General features: G+C 39.9%; 1 protein-coding gene across 3 annotated transcripts in view; it reads left to right on the plus strand.

Annotated features, from left to right (window-relative positions):
• Positions 1 to 16559, plus strand: part of EFHB (EF-hand domain family member B) — a 60906-nt gene continuing 44347 nt past the window's right edge. The window contains exon 1 of one of the 3 annotated variants that reach the window (XM_027583242.2): positions 1 to 1461. In XM_027583242.2, the coding sequence (XP_027439043.1) occupies positions 538 to 1461 (924 nt within the window). In that variant the 5' untranslated portion in view covers positions 1 to 537. The remainder of the gene's footprint in view (positions 1462 to 16559) is intronic. The other 2 variants (XM_035726913.1, XM_027583241.2) reach the window with 2 other exon arrangements.

The raw sequence follows: 16559 nt of genomic DNA on the forward strand, positions 1-16559 counted from the left end.
CAGAATTCAAGGCAGTTCTTTAGGCTAAAAGAAATACATGCAGTACACATGTACTTGCACAAGGACGGACCTAAAATTAATGGTCACCACCAGAAAAATGGCTACTTCTTCCCTGATCGCCAGTAAAATTAATAGGCCAATGGCCGGGAGGAAGCCCATGGCTAAACCCATCCCAGGGGGCTGAGTTGCTTGCAAAACCAAAGAGAAGTTGGTGAGCATTTTCTCTAGTGCCCAAGACCACATCCTTCAAGTTTTCTTGCCATCCAGATCTAGTAAGGAAGGAGGAAGAAAAGAGAAGAGAGGGAGGGAAAGAGAGGAAGAAGGAGAAAGGGGAGAGAAAGGAGAGGGAGAGAAACGGACCAAGACAAGAGTGGGAGAAACGGGCAGGGACCAGGCTGGTGAAAACAATTGCGCGCCAAGCCACGCCCCTGTTTCCCAGGTAACCCGGTAAACAGACCTTCATCTGCTTTTCGTCACTGAACTCCGCTAGGTGTGAATTGGTAGGCAGGAAGCTGTGGGCAGGGAGTCCGAGTGGAGATGTGTTCTTTCGTGAGAGTGGGGTCCCCTAAAGGTTTGGGGCACCACAAGGGATTAGGAACTTCCCTTGAGACAGGTACAGCTTTCCCCTTAGGGATGAGTGCCGCTGGAGGAATGAGGGTGTCTGAGAGGAAATCTCCCCAGAGCATGGAGGTTGGTCTCACCCACGAAAGAAAGGATGACTTAGGAGAGAGGGGAGTTCTCATGGGAACAAAATCTCCCACGGAGTTAAGGTTCAGAGTGGGATTAGGAAAAGAAGATTCCTCATGTAGGGAGAGCCTCCTGGGTAGTAATAAATTTGAGGAGAGGATAGCATCACCAGAAACAAAATCTCCATTGAGCAAGGAGCTTGAAATGAAATTGAAAAGACAGAATCTTTCTAGGACCCTCCTGGAGAGTAGTAATTTAGGAGTATCTGGGGTCTCAGCCTCCCAGAAAACAAAATCTTCTCTAGATATGTTGCCAGGAAGAATGGGCTTAGAAAATGAGTGTCTTCTGGGAAGGTGTTCTGGAAGGATAATACAGCCTCACTCGGGCATGGTATGCGAAAGTCCACAGGCTCTAGGGAGCAGGAGAGGTTCTGTGGCTGGTTCCTCTGAAGGGTTATGGGCTTCACTGGGGAAGCAGCCTACTTTGGATATGGAATCTAGACAGGAACTGGGAAAAGAGACCTGTGTGGTGGTGAAGCCCAGTGCAGAGATGAAGCCTCCTGTTGAGGTGGACACTGGTCTACCCAAACTAGAAGAACCAGATAATACAGGGCCCCAAATAGACTTGGTGATAGAACCTTCTGAGAGCCAGTTTGCCCAACAACCTGAAGAGAGAGAGGAGGCTGAAAACACTGAACCAGGAGTAGAACCTCCAGATCGCATCAGACCCATATACTCTGGGAAATTTTTTGATCGGATGCCTTGCTGGCCAAGTGTAAGTGTTTTTTTCTAGTACTTTCCCTAAGAACTCTGTATATCTGTGTCTTTATCAAGATGATAAACTGATGAGACTTGTTTGGATTCATGGAGTCAAATTGCAGAGATTTCACTGAGCTTCTGATAAATTCCTTGTCCCATTGGATTCTTTCCAGCTTTCACTTTGTCTGAGCTCTTCTCATTCTTTGCCTCCCTTCCTAGATGTCAGCTTTGTTTTTGTGCACACTGGTGATTCCTCTTGATTTCTCCTGCCTTTCTCCTTTGACCTTCATTTTATTTATCAAACTGCATTTCCTCAACCCTTTCACCAAGATACATGTTGTATCCTAGTAGTCATGTAATGAAGGAAAAAAGAAAAAAAAATTCCCCCATTGATTATTTATTCTGTGAGTTACTCATTCTTTCAGCAAAGACTTGTGGTGGTGGTGGCCATTTTGCTGGATACAGGGCAATATACAACAAAAAATACATTATCCATACACTCTAGGTTTAGATACTCATTCTAATGTTAGAGATCAATAACTAAATAAATGTTATATAGGTTTCCAAATGAATAGAAAACAAATGTGATTCTTCCTTAATAGAAATATACTCTAAGAACAGAGCTCAGTGGAAAGATTGGGCAGCCCTGTTTGAAGGAGATGGGAAAGGCTTTGCAGAGCAAGTAATATTTGAGCTAATTTAGAAATATTTGAGCTCATTTGAACTAATTTGTCATATGGAAAAAAAGATTGGAGCACTTTTGGCAAAGGAAGGCAGAGAACATAACCAAAGTTTCTTGTATTTGAGAAATATAAGCAACTCTTCTTATCCAGCATGGTGTTAAGAGATACAGATGGAAAAGAAATATGTGGAAGAAATCTAAATGTCCAGAATGCAGGGGTAAAACGTATGGAAACAGAAGCAATGGTGGATAAAATTTGCCTTTTGGAAAGATAATTTTGATATCAGCAGTACTGGTGGACTGGAAGGGGGCAATATTGGATGACAGGAAAAAGTTAGAAGGCTTTATCCAAGTAACTATGGATGAAGATTAATGTAGAAATAGAAAGAATAGAGAGGAGAGCACAGTTCTGAAAGCTTTGTAGAAGATGATATTGTTAAAAATTGCCATCCAGAGGCACTTGGGTAGCTCAGTTGGTTAAGCCTTCGACTCGTGATCTCAGTTCAAGTCTTGATCTCGGGGTTGTGAATTCAAACCCCGTGTTGGGCTCCAGGAAAAGTATCCCTGGGACTCGGGTTCTTTTGTCTTTGACCCACTTTGCTTTCTGGTTCCCTTATTGGATTTCCCCAGCCACACTCTTTAACTTGGCCATGGCTGCTTCCTCTTTCTGGATTGGTTCTGCAGTCTATGGCTTCAGACCTGATCTCAAACATGGGCAGCTATAAGCTTCTGGTTTCCAACAGAGGCAATTATAAAACCTGTGCTTCCCCCTCCTCTCACATCCTCCTTTCTTTCTTTCTTTTTTTTTTTTTTAAAGATTTTATTTATTTGGCAGAGAGAGACACAGCGAGAGAGGGAACACAAGCAGGGGGACTGGGAGAGGGAGAAGCAGGCTTTCTGCGGAGTGGGGAGCCCGATGCGGGGCTCGATGCGGGGCTCGATCCCAGGACCCCGGGATCATGACCTGAGCCGAAGGCAGACGCTTAACGACTGAGCCACCCAGGTGCCCCTCACATCCTCCTTTCTAAGTGTAATAGGACAGGGAAGACAGTTTCAAGGAGAAAGTGACTAGCAGTGTTAAAACACCTGTGATAGGGTAAAGGGATGCAGATTAATTAGTTTTGGGCATGAAGGAAATTAGCAAAGTTGTTAGAATGGCATAATGGAGAGAGAATTCAAATTCCAGTATACTGAAGAGTAATGGGAAATTCAAATTGGAGAAAGTTATTGTGAATTTTATTTTTTCCTTAAGAAGTGTGACAGTGAAGAGAAGGGAGTAAAGATTCCACTTAGGAATCTATATAATTATTTAGTGAATTGGTATAGGAGTTTGAGATAACACAAAGGAAATAATAGGTGGAACCAGATCCTAGATAAACAGAAGGAAGTGGAATTAGGGTATAGTTAAGAGAAGAGATTAGTGTGGACTAGAAATAATATTTTTAATATTTAAATATCCATTTTTGCTATAAAACAAAAATAGTAATATTTTAGAAAACTTAGGAAATAGGAATGAAAACACCCAGAATCTTACCACCCTAACACAATGCCTACCTGTACTCTGCTGCATTCACATGAATGTTTATTAGCAGCTTACCATATCAACGTCACTACTCATGGAGCTTTGCAGGTATAAACTCATTTCCTGTCATAACGATCCTATGAGACAGCTGCTATTATTAAATTCCATTTACTGGTGAGGAAACTGAGACAAATTAGATAATTTGGCCAAGGTCATATAGCTAGGAAATGGTAGCCCCAGGATTTGAAGTCATAACTTCAGACTCAAGAGTCTGAATTCTTGGGTGCCTGGGTGGCTCAGTTGCTTAAGCGACTGCCTTCGGCTCAGGTCATGATCCTGGAGTCCCAGGATCGAGTCCCGCATCGGGCTCCCTGCTCGGTGAAGAGCCTGCTTCTCCCTCTCCCTCTGCCTGCCTCTCTGCCTACTTGTGCTCTCTCTCTATCTCTGTCAAATAAATAAATAAAATCTTAAAAAAAAAAGTCTGAATTCTTGACTATACTACATTTCTTGTGACACTTTTCTCTAAATGTGCTTTTATGTAGTTGTTATGCCAAATATATAAATTGTTTTTCTTGATTTTTCACTAAGTATCATTTAATACTATTTCAGTGTTATTACAGAGACTTTAAAAGATCATTTAATGATAAAAAATATTTCTTTAAGCCAATATATGATTTTTTAGCTAATTCACTCCCTCTCTTGTTGGACATTAGATTTTTTTCCAGATTTTTCTATAAAAATAGCCTGTGAACATCTTTATGTATATATCTTTTTATATGTCTTGGAATATTTCCTTAGGGTAGAGTTTCAGCAGAAGCCAAAGAATGGATCTTTTTCTAGTTACTGTTGCCAAATCCCTTCCTAAAAGATTGTACCACGAAATTTTAAAAATTAATAATGATTTGTAAAGGCATTGTTTAATGCACACTTATTGAATTTGTGATAAGATTGAAAATTGTTCCATATGTTTGTTTTTCTTATTCTTATATATGGTCATCTTAGTCAACTCCTATTAGTCTTAATTGCTTCTCATTATGTAAGTGAACTCAAGGGGTTTGTTGCTTGGGGTGCAACAAATTGAGCACAACCCAAAGAAATGTTGAAAGCAAAGAATCTATTGTTACGAGTAAGAAGACAGGGAGATAGCTCTCAAAGCACTGTCTCCCTATGGGGTTAGTATAGGAAGCTTTTATTCAGTGTATGGGGGCCGGGGGCAGGGAGCTTGCATATGCATTTTTGGTTTAATTGCACATGCCTAGCATGTTAACATGCTAGTGCATACATTGTATGTTCAAAAAATGACAGAAACTCTGCTCATAGGAGGAGAACTTAGTATTATAATGAACTAAAGGTATTCTTAGGACAACTCGGGGGCTTCTGCACAGGTCCTCAGCTCCAGTTCAGCTCAAAGTGGCTCAAGTAAGAGGTTACCAGGTGAGACACACCTAGCAAGGGGCTATCAGGTTAAACACCTAGTTGGGCATCTCCTTGGCTGGAACTGTTCGTTCTGCAAAACAAAACACATCCCTTTCCTGCTTTTGTCCCTTCCCCTCCTCCTTTCTGCTGATAGTTTTCAAACCTCTTATTTGAGTAACTTCTCACCGCACCCTAACTAACAATTATATCTTTTGGATTTTCTAAGTAGGCAATCATATTGATACTTTGTCTTTCCTTCTTCAGGATATATACCTCCTACCTCTATTTCCCATCTCATTGAATTGCTTATGATCAATAATGCAATATTCAAAGTGAGGTCTCTTCAAATTTTAATGGGAATGATTTAATGTTTCACTATCAAGTATTATTTTTGCTGGAGACTTGATATTTGATATATCAAATTTGATATTTGATATATCAAATTAAGGATACCTATAGTCATTCCCAGGTTGCTAAAAATGTTTAAAAATTAGGAATAGAGTTTGAACCTTGAAGAGCTTTTCCCCACATTTGCTGAAATATGTATTTTTTCCAAATTAAAATCATTAATTTTCTAATAGCAAACCATCTTCATATTTTTGAGCTAAGCCCTACCTGGTTTTGATACATTATTATTATAACATATTCCAGGATTTGGTTTGCTAGTATTTTACTAGTATTTTTGCATCTATGATCCCATGTAAGATTGAACAGTAGTTTTCCTTTTTGTACCATATTTCTTTGAGTTTGGAATGAGACTAATGCTGGTATAAAAGGAATTGGGAAGCCTTCCCTACTTCCAATTGTCTTTATGCTTGTAACTGTTTATCCATTATGTATATTACCTATTTCTTGGTAGGATTGGTAGAATTCACACAGCTGAAAGGGGAAGGACAGGAGATCCCTCAACATCCTCACCAAGGGATGAGATAGTAACATATTTGATGCCCCTGAGTTCATACAGTCTCAGAGAAGGAAGGAAGTGCATTTGGGTGAATTGAAAAACCCAGTTTCAAGCACATGACTATGAGGAGTGTTCAGATGGAAATTCCTATTGTGAAGAGACTGCTAAAATCAATCCTGGAGGACAATTGCTTTGCATCAGGATGTATTCAGGGAATTGGGGAGTTCATCTCAGTCAGAGGCCTTTCTGGTGTTGAGGGAAGGAGAGCAGACACATCTCATGGGAAGGACACTCATCCTGTTGTTGCTTGAAGTTGCTGCCCAAAGTTGGTGTTGGGCTGTATGTAAAGGATTTATGAGACCCCCCATTAAGCCTTCTAGTCCTAGTAAAACAGTCATTGGTGTAGCACAGGACCTGTATTCAGGAAAAGTTTCCAAGAAATGGTGGCCTGCTGAGAGATTTTTTTAGAATGTCCTTCAAGAATTAAAAAGGCTCTGGTAAAGAAATCCTCTCCATGTAGCCCATAAAAGAACTCTTGGCTCTCAGAAAGCACTCTGGTAGAGATCAAAATCTCTATAATGGTTATTTCTCCAACATATCCTGAGACTGTCCCTTGATCTCCATTAATGCACTGACTATGGCAGAAACACTGATTAGACAGAACAACTGAACCTTACAAAGTGCATTGGTAAATGGTATTGAACCCTGAGGTATAAAGGGGAAAAAGGGAGGAGAGGTTCAAATAGAGGTTAAAAAAATTATAGTTTCGGGCGCCTGGGTGGCTCAGTTGGTTAAGCGACTGCCTTCGGCTCAGGTCATGATCCTGGAGTCCCGGGATCGAGTCCCGCATCGGGCTCCCTGCTCGGCAGAGAGTCTGCTTCTCCTTCTCACCCTCCTCCCTCTCATGCTCTCTGTCTCTCATTCTCTCTCTCAAATAAATAAATAAAATCTTTAAAAAAAAAAAAATTATAGTTTCTACAATGACTAGACAGTATGCTAGGCATTGTGGCTACAAAGATGCCTGCTTTCAAGGAACTTAAAGTCTATAGACCTGAGACCAATCGACACATGATTTTATAATATGATAAATGTCATGTAATGGGGGTGCCCTCTTTTTTCCCATTCACTAAGAGTACCTCATAGCTATTTGGGGAAAATATTTATTTTGTCAGAATTCGCAAAGAACCAATGTCTGCAGAATTCTGAGAAGTGGGTGGTTTCATTTGCATAATGGGTTCAGGGCCTTTTGAGCAGAAAGAAATTGATGTTATCACTCCTAACTTTTTCTCCAAGATATTCAGAATTAAGGATATCTCTGGGTAAAACAGAGTGATCTTGACCAAGGCCCAGTGGGAGAGATGGGACCATTATGCTAGCCCACACTGAGTTTGGCGAGAGGAAGGTGGCATGATGATTATGGGTCAGTGGGTCTTCAGTAGTTAAAAATGTCCTGTATTGGGCGCCTGAGTGGCTCAGTTGGTTAAGCGACTGCCTTTGGATCAGGTCATGATCCTGGAGTCCCGAGATCAAGTCCCACATTGGGCTCCCTGCTCAGCAGGGAGTCTGCTTCTCCCTCTGACCCTCTTCCCTCTCGTGCTATCTCTCATTCTCTCTCTCTCAAAGAAATAAAATCTTTAAAAAAAAAAAAAGAAAAAGAAAAAAATGTCCTGTATCAACCTTCCTGAGTTGACTTGAATCTTGGGAACCAATCACATGAGATGGTCACTGAAAGCTGTAATAGTGGGGACTGACTGAGGAGGTGGCCAAATGAGGCTGGACTGGTGTGATTAGGAACTGAGAAAGGGGGTGGCTGAGTGAGGAGGTGGTCAGTGCAGTTGGGAATTTGGTTACATACAGAGGGCCTGAGAAGATAAGAGGATATATTGAGGACAATAGGAGCCAGGTTTCTCACTGATAGAGAAAAAAGTTACCAGTATGAAAAGGAGGAGGTTAGAAGGAATCCTGTTGTATTGGATTGTAATTGGAGGTATGGCTGGAAACTCATGGTATATATATATATGTCCATGTCCAAATCCATATCTATGTATCTATATGTATTTAACAAAACAGAATATTATAAAATTGATACAGATGCTAGTGTGTGGGTATGTATATACATACATACATTTCTTACCTCTATCCTCTAAGAGGACCTAGAAGCAATGTTTATCTGGTAGCAATGAGCACACCAAAACCAGATTTTGATTTTTAAATACCATTCTGTATTAAAAGGAATCAGGACTCTGGAGGAATGACTGACTCTAGGGTTGGTGCACTAAAATATGAATTTGGAACATCTTTAAGAGCCAAAACTAAGAAAATTCTCAAAGAAAAATGCAGATATGTTAAAGGGGCACAGAAGTAAGCTTGAAAAAGCTATTAGTGGACCAAACTATTATATTTGGGGCATTGAATAAAATTGCCATTGAGTAAAATAGACATCCATGATCCCAGACTGATGTAAATACATGAATTATTGAATAAATAGCAAGAAAACAAAGCTTCCTTGTAGTATAACGGCAGTTAATAAATATGGATGGAATGATGGAATTAGGAAGTCACCATTTGGCTATCATTATAGTTGTGATGATTTTGGCAAGAATCATCAATGAATATTAAACAGTAGGTGAGGGGCACCTGGATGGCTCAGTCCTTAAGCATCTGCCGTCAGCTCGGGTCATGATCCCAGGGTCCCGGGATGGAACCCCACATCAGGTTCCCTGCTCCGCGGGAAGCCTGCTTCTCCCTCTCCCACTCCCCCTGCTTGTGTTCCCTCTCTCGCTGTGCCTCTCTCTGTCAAATAAATAAATAAAATCTTAAAAAAAAAATAAACAGTAGGTGAAAGTTTGGTGAGGAACTAGATACTTACATAGAATAATTAATTATAAAGGAAAAATAACTTTACAGAAGAGAAACCTAGCAGACATCGCCTTCATTTAGTGACTTAACATTATCAGGAATAGGACAGATTAACAGTGTGTCCTCCCTGACAGAAGAACACAGCATTGTTTCTGTGATATCCCTGACAAAAATGTGTAACTTTAATCATAAGAAAACACTAGTAACCTAAAGTGAGAGACATTTTATAAAATAACTGGCCTGTCTTTAAAAAATGTCAGGGTCATGAAAGACAAGGAAGTATTAGGAGCTGTTCCTAACTGACGGAGACAAAAGAGACATGACAACTAAATGCTATGCAGGTGTGGTGGCTATGGAGGTGCCTGGCTCATATGTTCCCTTCAAGAGGACCTGCTGTGGGGAGCATGGCAACTGATAGCCTCCTCCTCCCGCTGCCTCCACGAAGCTATTGCAGCACAGATGCTCCCAGTGATTGAGCATGGCAAGGATCCTAGGACTGGACTCTTCTCACCCAACAGGATTTCTTTAATGGGAAACATAGTCTCATTGGCCTGGCCAAAATTTTCTCAGAAGTGTGAGGTAGTCTGAAGCTCTTCCTCCTCCTCTCTTCTTCTTCTTCAAGATTTTATTATTTATTTATTTATTTATTTATTTATTTATTTATTTGAGAGAGAAAAAGAGAAAGAGTGAGTGTGTGTGTTCATGAGTGTGTGAGCTGGGAGAGGGACAGAGGGAGAGGGGGAGAGAGAATCCTAAGCAGACTCCAATGAGCCAGACTCTGAAATTTCTCCCTACTCACTCCTCCCCCGTTATCTTTCACAGGACTTTTCCCTAATAAATCTCTTATATGTCTATGCATGGTATCTGCCGCTCAGAGGAACCAAACAATCACACTGTGATCTTGGGTTTGTTCCTTTTGTTATAAAAGACAATATTGGAGCAACTGGTGGCATTTAAGTGGTGTCCTTAAATTAGATACTAATATTATATCAATGCTAATTTTCTGATTTTTGATGCCTGTTAAAGTTTTTTTTAAAAGATAGTAAACCATAAGGAAAAGTGAAATAGAGAAGAGAGACAACAGTTAAGAAATTTCAATAAACTTTAGAAAAGAGGAAATGGAGACATGGCAAATGATTTTGTAGCACAGAAGAAAATGAATTTTTTTTAAAGATTTTATTTATTTGAGAGAGAGAGAAAAAGAGAGAGCATGAGAGGGGGGAGGGTCAGAGGGAGAAGCAGACTCCCCTCTGAGCAGGGAGCCCAATGTGGGACTCGATCCTGGGACTCCAGGATCATGACCTGAGCCGAAGGCAGTCACTTAACCAACTGAGCCACCCAGGCGCCCCAAGAAAATGAAATTTGAGGGAAATCAGGTAGTAATTTCCACCATATATGATCTAGTTTGCCTGGAATAATCCCCGAGAAGCTCAGGCCTTGAAAGAAGGCATAGCAAAGCTTGGATCTAAAAATCAAAAGATTAGTTGAAAGTTCATATTCAGCACAGTTGGGTTTCTAGTTCCACTCTTCCATCCTATGCTACCCTGACTCCTTACCTCTCTGCACCAGCAGATACTCCCTTCCACCAAATCTGTGGATTTATTTTCCCAAAGCAGTTTTTATAGTCAAAGATGCCAAGGCCAAGATAAGTAAGGGATATAGTTCCATGCTGAAAATGGGACATTAATAAGTAAAACTGTACTTTCTGTAATGCGGTTTCCCTAGCTTCCTCTCCCAATAGACCCCTGGAGGGCCAGCAGTAGGAAGAAATCCAGCCCTCTCACCAGCAGGCCATGAATAGAAGCAGTGGAGGATCATGAGTAAGAGTAGAGATTTGAAAGCCAGACTGCTTGGGTCTGCCAGTATATTAAGCAGTATAATTAAGCCACTCAACCTCGCTGTGCCTCATTCTGCTCACAACGGAGATGGTGGTAACACCTACTTTGTGGAAATCACTGAGTACTAAATGAATTAATACATATAAAACACTTAGAACAATGTCCAGCACATTGCTATGTACTCTATAATTGTGAACTATTATTACCATTATTACTATTCTCTGGAAATTCTGAATAGTCTAGAGGAAAAAAAGTGATACTGGGGATTCCACCAAAATAAAGGCTGCCTCATCATCTGATCACCTTATAGGAAAACCCAAGATTCAACAAGTCCTGCAACACACACACCGAGCTACTAATCATCTTTGTAGTGCGTAACTTTTTAACATAATGATCCGACTCCAGCTTGAAAGCAAAGGGCCAAAACAAGCTAACAGTAGACACACAAACACAGAGGCAACAGAGGAAAATGTAAACAGAAAAGGTTACTTGAGAGATAAAAGCTGTTGCATCCATAAAACAAGATGACAACTTTTAAAAAGACAGAACTTTTCAGAACTAAATATAGTCTAAAAATTCAATGAAATCAGGAAGATGAAGTCAAAGACATTTCCCAGACATTAAAACAAAGATTAGAAATATTCAGATACATTTGATTAAAAGTAGGTCCAGAAAGAGAGAATAGATTAAATGAAGTAGAGAAAATTTTCAAAGAAATACAGCAAAATTTCTTTGAATTTAGGATACAAATCAAGATTGTAAGGAGTTAATTCCAAATGAAGGAAAGAAGACCCATATCATGGATCACTGTGAAATTTCTGAAAACTAGGGATATAGAGATGATTCTAAATACTTCCAAAGGGGAAAAAAGTCACATATAATGGAACAAAATTCAGAACTGCGTTAGACTTCTAAATAGCAAGACTACCTTTTTTTTTTTTTTAAGTAATCTCTTTGCCCACTGTGGGCCTTGAACTCACAATCCCAAGATTAAGAGTTGCATGCTCTACTAACTGAGCCAGGTCGGTGCCCCAGGCCACCTTTTTTTTTTTTTTTTAATTTTATTTATTTGACAGAGAGAGCAAGCAGGCAGAGCCGCAGGCAGAGGGAGAGGGAGAAGCAGGCTCCCCGTTGAGCAGAGAGCCTGACCCGGGGCTTGATCCCAGGACCCCGGGATCATGACTTGATTCTGAGCCGAAGGCAGACACAATTGACCAAACCACCCAGGTGCCCCCCAGACCACCTCTTTTTTTTTTTTTTTAAGATATTTATTTATTTATTTGAGAGAGAGAATGAGAGCTAGAGAGCACGAGAGGGAAGAGGGTCAGAGGGAGAAGCAGACTCCCCACTGAGCAGGGAGCCCGATGTGGGACTCGATCCCGGGACTCTAGGATCATGACCTGAGCCGAAGGCAGTCGCTTAACCAACTGAGCCACCCAGGCGCCCCCCCAGACCACCTCTTAAGGGACATTGGCATAATCCTTCAAAATTGAGAAAATTTTTTGCTACTTTGTATCTTATACCTAGCCAGACTATTAACCAAATATAAGGATAGGATAAAGATATTTTCAAGAATCTGTTAAAAAAAATTCAGCTCAGTAAATTTGAAGATCTAATGGGCTTTTTTCGATAATCCATGATTATCGAAATTATTAATTTCGATAATAAAGGGATTATTAATCCCTTTACTAAGTGGAAGAGAGCTCCGAGGAGCTGTACAAAATGGAAGGTTTTTATCAGCAGAAGGGGGTAGGGACAAGGAAGTCATTAATAAAAAGAGACAGGATTATTACAGGTAAGGTCACCTTTCTTTGGGAAATGGTGGGGTCTATCAAGCAGATGACCTCAGTAGAGTTGATCAGGAAATTCCAGACTGGTTGATTTAAAATTCCATTCCTGGGAATGGCTGAGACTGCAATTAGGTTAGGCATCAAGTCCTAGTTTGCTGACTTGGACATGGGGCTAAGCAGAAGTGGCTCCATTTTGAGCCTGTTGTTTTGTTTTTAATAGATGCAAAGAATCAGAAGTTGGCTTTTTATGCATTCTTTCTTGGGAAATGACTAAAGAATTTACTTCAGTGAAATGGGGGTATAAGCCCAAAGGAGGAATAGTTGGGAGTTAGGGAATGGGCAATCTAGCTCTGAAGAATGGCAAAGGAAAAATTCCTAGGACAAGAGCTCTGCACCAGCCCTAAAACCAACCAGCTAAGATTAAAGCAGGGGGAGGAAGGGTTATAGGAGAGAGTTTATTAAAAACAAACAAAAACACTCTAGGAATTTGACATATCAGTTGGAGCATTTGGAAAAATTTAGAAGTAGACACATTAAAAAACAAAGCAAATGCAAAGGCAACGATTAGGAAAAACTAATATAACATAACATGGTATAATATAATATGGTATATAATATACCTTCTTGGTTCAACAGTGAACAGTTATGATAACATAAACACCATTGGCTTTATCAGAAAGTGTGATGTACCCATATTGAGGATGAGAGAGGGCAAGTAGTGACGGTGTAAGAGAGCTACAACCTTCTTCACCATAAAGGGGTAGCAATATCGTCTAAAAGTAATCAGTATATGCAGTATAAGGGTTTAGAAATATGAAGATAAATATCAGAAGAAATGGCTGAAAGTATAGAAGACAGTTGGCTCTAGAAGGTAGGACTAGGTACAAACGGGGCAGGGAAATGCTGTTTTTTATTACAACACTTTGATTTTCGAACAAAGAACATGTATTACTTAGACAAAAGTTAATTTGGAAAAAGAGAAAGAAAATAACGGGCGCCTGGGTGGCTCAGTTGGTTAAGCGACTGCCTTCGGCTCGGGTCATGATCCTGGAGTCCCGGGATCGAGTCCCGCATCGGGCTCCCTGCTCAGCAGGGAGTCTGCTTCTCCCTCTGACCCTCTTCCCTCTTGTGCTCTCCATCTCTCATTCTCTCTCAAGTAAATAAATAAAATCTTTAAAAAAAAAAAAAAAGAAAGAAAATAACAACAGGCATTCATTCTTCTAATGCTTTTGAACCAGACAAGATGGCATCCTTCCTGTATCTGTATCATGTATAAATGTTTGACTTGAACTTGAGGGTGCATGGGCTTATCCTTCTTGGTGATAGGTGCCAAAACAATACTATATGGAGGTGAGTGATAAATCAGGTAGGGAGTCCTTGCTGCAGGAACCCCAAAGATGTAGATGAATATATTTGGTAAAACAGTTTGTTTTCATTTTTCTTCCCTGGGTTTGAGACTTTATCTTCCTCTCTCTCTCTCCTTAGAAAAATATACTAGTAGGGCACCTGGGTGGCTCAGTCGTGTGTCTGCCTTTGGCTCAAGTCATGATCCCTGGGTCCTGGGATTGAGCCCTACATCGGGCTCCCTGCTCGGCGGGAAGCCTGCTTCTCCCTCTCCCACTCCCCCTGCTTGTGCTCCCTCTCTCGCTGTGTCTCTCTCTGTCAAATGAATAAATAAAATCTTCAAAAAAAAAAGAAAAAAAAGCTTTAAAAAAAAAAAAAAGAAAAATCTACTAGTAATTATTAAAGTGTTTATTCCAGGCTGGCCTTAGTTATATTGTGGGGCATTAATGTAAGTTTCAACCCAAGAATTAAGGGTGCAGCACCTTTTCTTCTAAAATCAATCTGTGGTTGAGAGAGAGGTGTTGGAAAGAAATCTTTAAGAGAAAGAGGACAAGATTTATGTTATCAAAAACCCATTGACTTACCTATATGGAGATTTTTCTTTGATTGCCAACCTTGGAAAATATGACTTTAATTTTTATAAATGAGGTCAGTAGTAGAAACACTGAGAAAAATGAAACTCCAGCTGGGGTTTCCTATATGGCTTTTCATGCAAGGTTAGTTTAGTGTCACAGATAAATAAAACCTCCAAGGTCAAAATAACGGAAATCACTAAATGATTCTTCCTTTTGAGATTTAAAATGTACATCAGTAATCCAACATTTCCCAAGTTTTTGCCAGCAGAATTTTAAAAAATATATCCATTGACAGTAAGTGTTCATGGGACTAAAGTTTGGGAAACAGTGCTAAGGAGCTCTACCCCTCCCTGGTGGTGCAAGAAGAGGTCCCTGCTAGGAGTTCACAGTACTAGAGAGTGTGTTTTATGGCTTGTTAGGGGATAGGGTTACATTTAATGTTTGTTTGCATTTCTTGGCTGGATCCTGATACCCCCTGTGGCAACAGAAAGTCTCCAGGAAGATCAGTGTTCTCCTTCTCAGGTTAGGGAGGTCATTAGGATCACCCTAGGCTACCTTTTAGAGTTCAGAAGTAGAACTCAAGGTGGCCATGAAAGCTGCTCCTAAACTCTGTCTTGGGTCTGGATGTACTTACCATTTTTAGTTTCTAGTGCTCTTGCTGTTTTTCTTCTAGTTGATGTTGATTATAGACTTTTTGGTAACCTTTTATTGCTTTCTTTTGCTTTATAAAAGAGCAATACATGGTAATAAGATATTGAGAACAGTACAAAGAAGAAAATAAGTTACTTGTAATCTCACCTCTCAAGTAGAATCACAACCAGCAACTTTTTTTCTCTGTGTTCTGTGTGTACTGCTGCATACAGAGATGTGATTCTGTGTATTTGTATGATGCAAATTTACATCTTTGTTTTAATTCCTATTATGTCATGAACATTTTTATACTATTCAAAATTATTTATATACATCATTTTAAATGATTCTATAATAGTATATCATTTGAAAATACCATAATTTATTTAACTATCTGCCTATTATAATAGTGTGTTTAATTTATGTCTATATAAATAAAACACAATTTCATTGTTTGCCTCTTAGTGGACCATAGGAAAAATGACAACAAATTTTCACCAAACTTGGAGAGTATGTTTGGAATAGCCAGATTCAAAGTGTAGGCTATGAAGAAAAAAACATATTTGTGTGGGGGGCTCAGTGGAGAAACTATAGGGGAGGAAAAATAATTTTCTCTCTACCCTTCCCAGTTCGTGGCTGAGACCCTTTGTCATAAAAGACAGACGAGCTAGAGAAAAACAAACAGAAGTTTTTAAATATATATACTTCATGCATACGTGGGCTATACTGCCCAAGATGGCCCAAGCCACCTCCTTAATTAACATCTTAAGTTAAAGACAAAAGAAAGATGTTGGGGCAAAGGGAAGTCAGTTATGGGAGGTTGCCAGGAAAAACATGGTAAATAAGGGTAAAGTTTGTTATGCAGATTTAAGTCATTGCTTCTCCATTGATAAGACTGGAGACTTAGAATCATCTTTTTCTTCCTGGTACAGAGAGGGAGACACCTTTACAAATGCTTTCCTTTGTAAAATGTAAATATGAAGGGTAACTTCTACTCCTATTTTCAGCACTTCTTTCTCATCTGCTGTTTCTTAGAATAATCAGCTCACAATAATCCTTATTCTGCTACCCTTCATACCTCAAATCGGTGAACAGGTATCCTTGAGAACAACTGAAGTAAAAAGACATGACTGAGGTGGGGTGAGGGAGAGTTGTCAGACATATTATGACACTGTAGATAGAAATCAGATATAATGGCTTCCATTTCTGTGTCCCCAGTCAAATGGCATGAGGACATCAACCTACTCACAGCTACTGATTTGTAGTCAAATTGCTTTTCATGTGGGCAACTCTATGAGGAATACCAAGGGCATTTATGTCCAAAAAATGTTTACAGTGATGAAAACCTAGACTATCTACTGTCAAACACTTGGAAGGGAAGTCGATGAGGGCCAAATTATCTATCAGGCCATGGACTGATTGATCCATCAATTAATCCATTCTTCCTTCTATCTCTATCACCCACATAAGCAGCTGCCTGAGTATTCCCATGTTCTTCAGCCTAATGAGGCCAATTTCCTTTCGATATTTAAAAGAATGCCTGGAGCTCCCATA

The sequence above is a fragment of the Zalophus californianus genome, chromosome 1, assembly GCF_009762305.2.
Source record: "Zalophus californianus isolate mZalCal1 chromosome 1, mZalCal1.pri.v2, whole genome shotgun sequence".
Lineage (NCBI taxonomy): Eukaryota > Metazoa > Chordata > Mammalia > Carnivora > Otariidae > Zalophus > Zalophus californianus.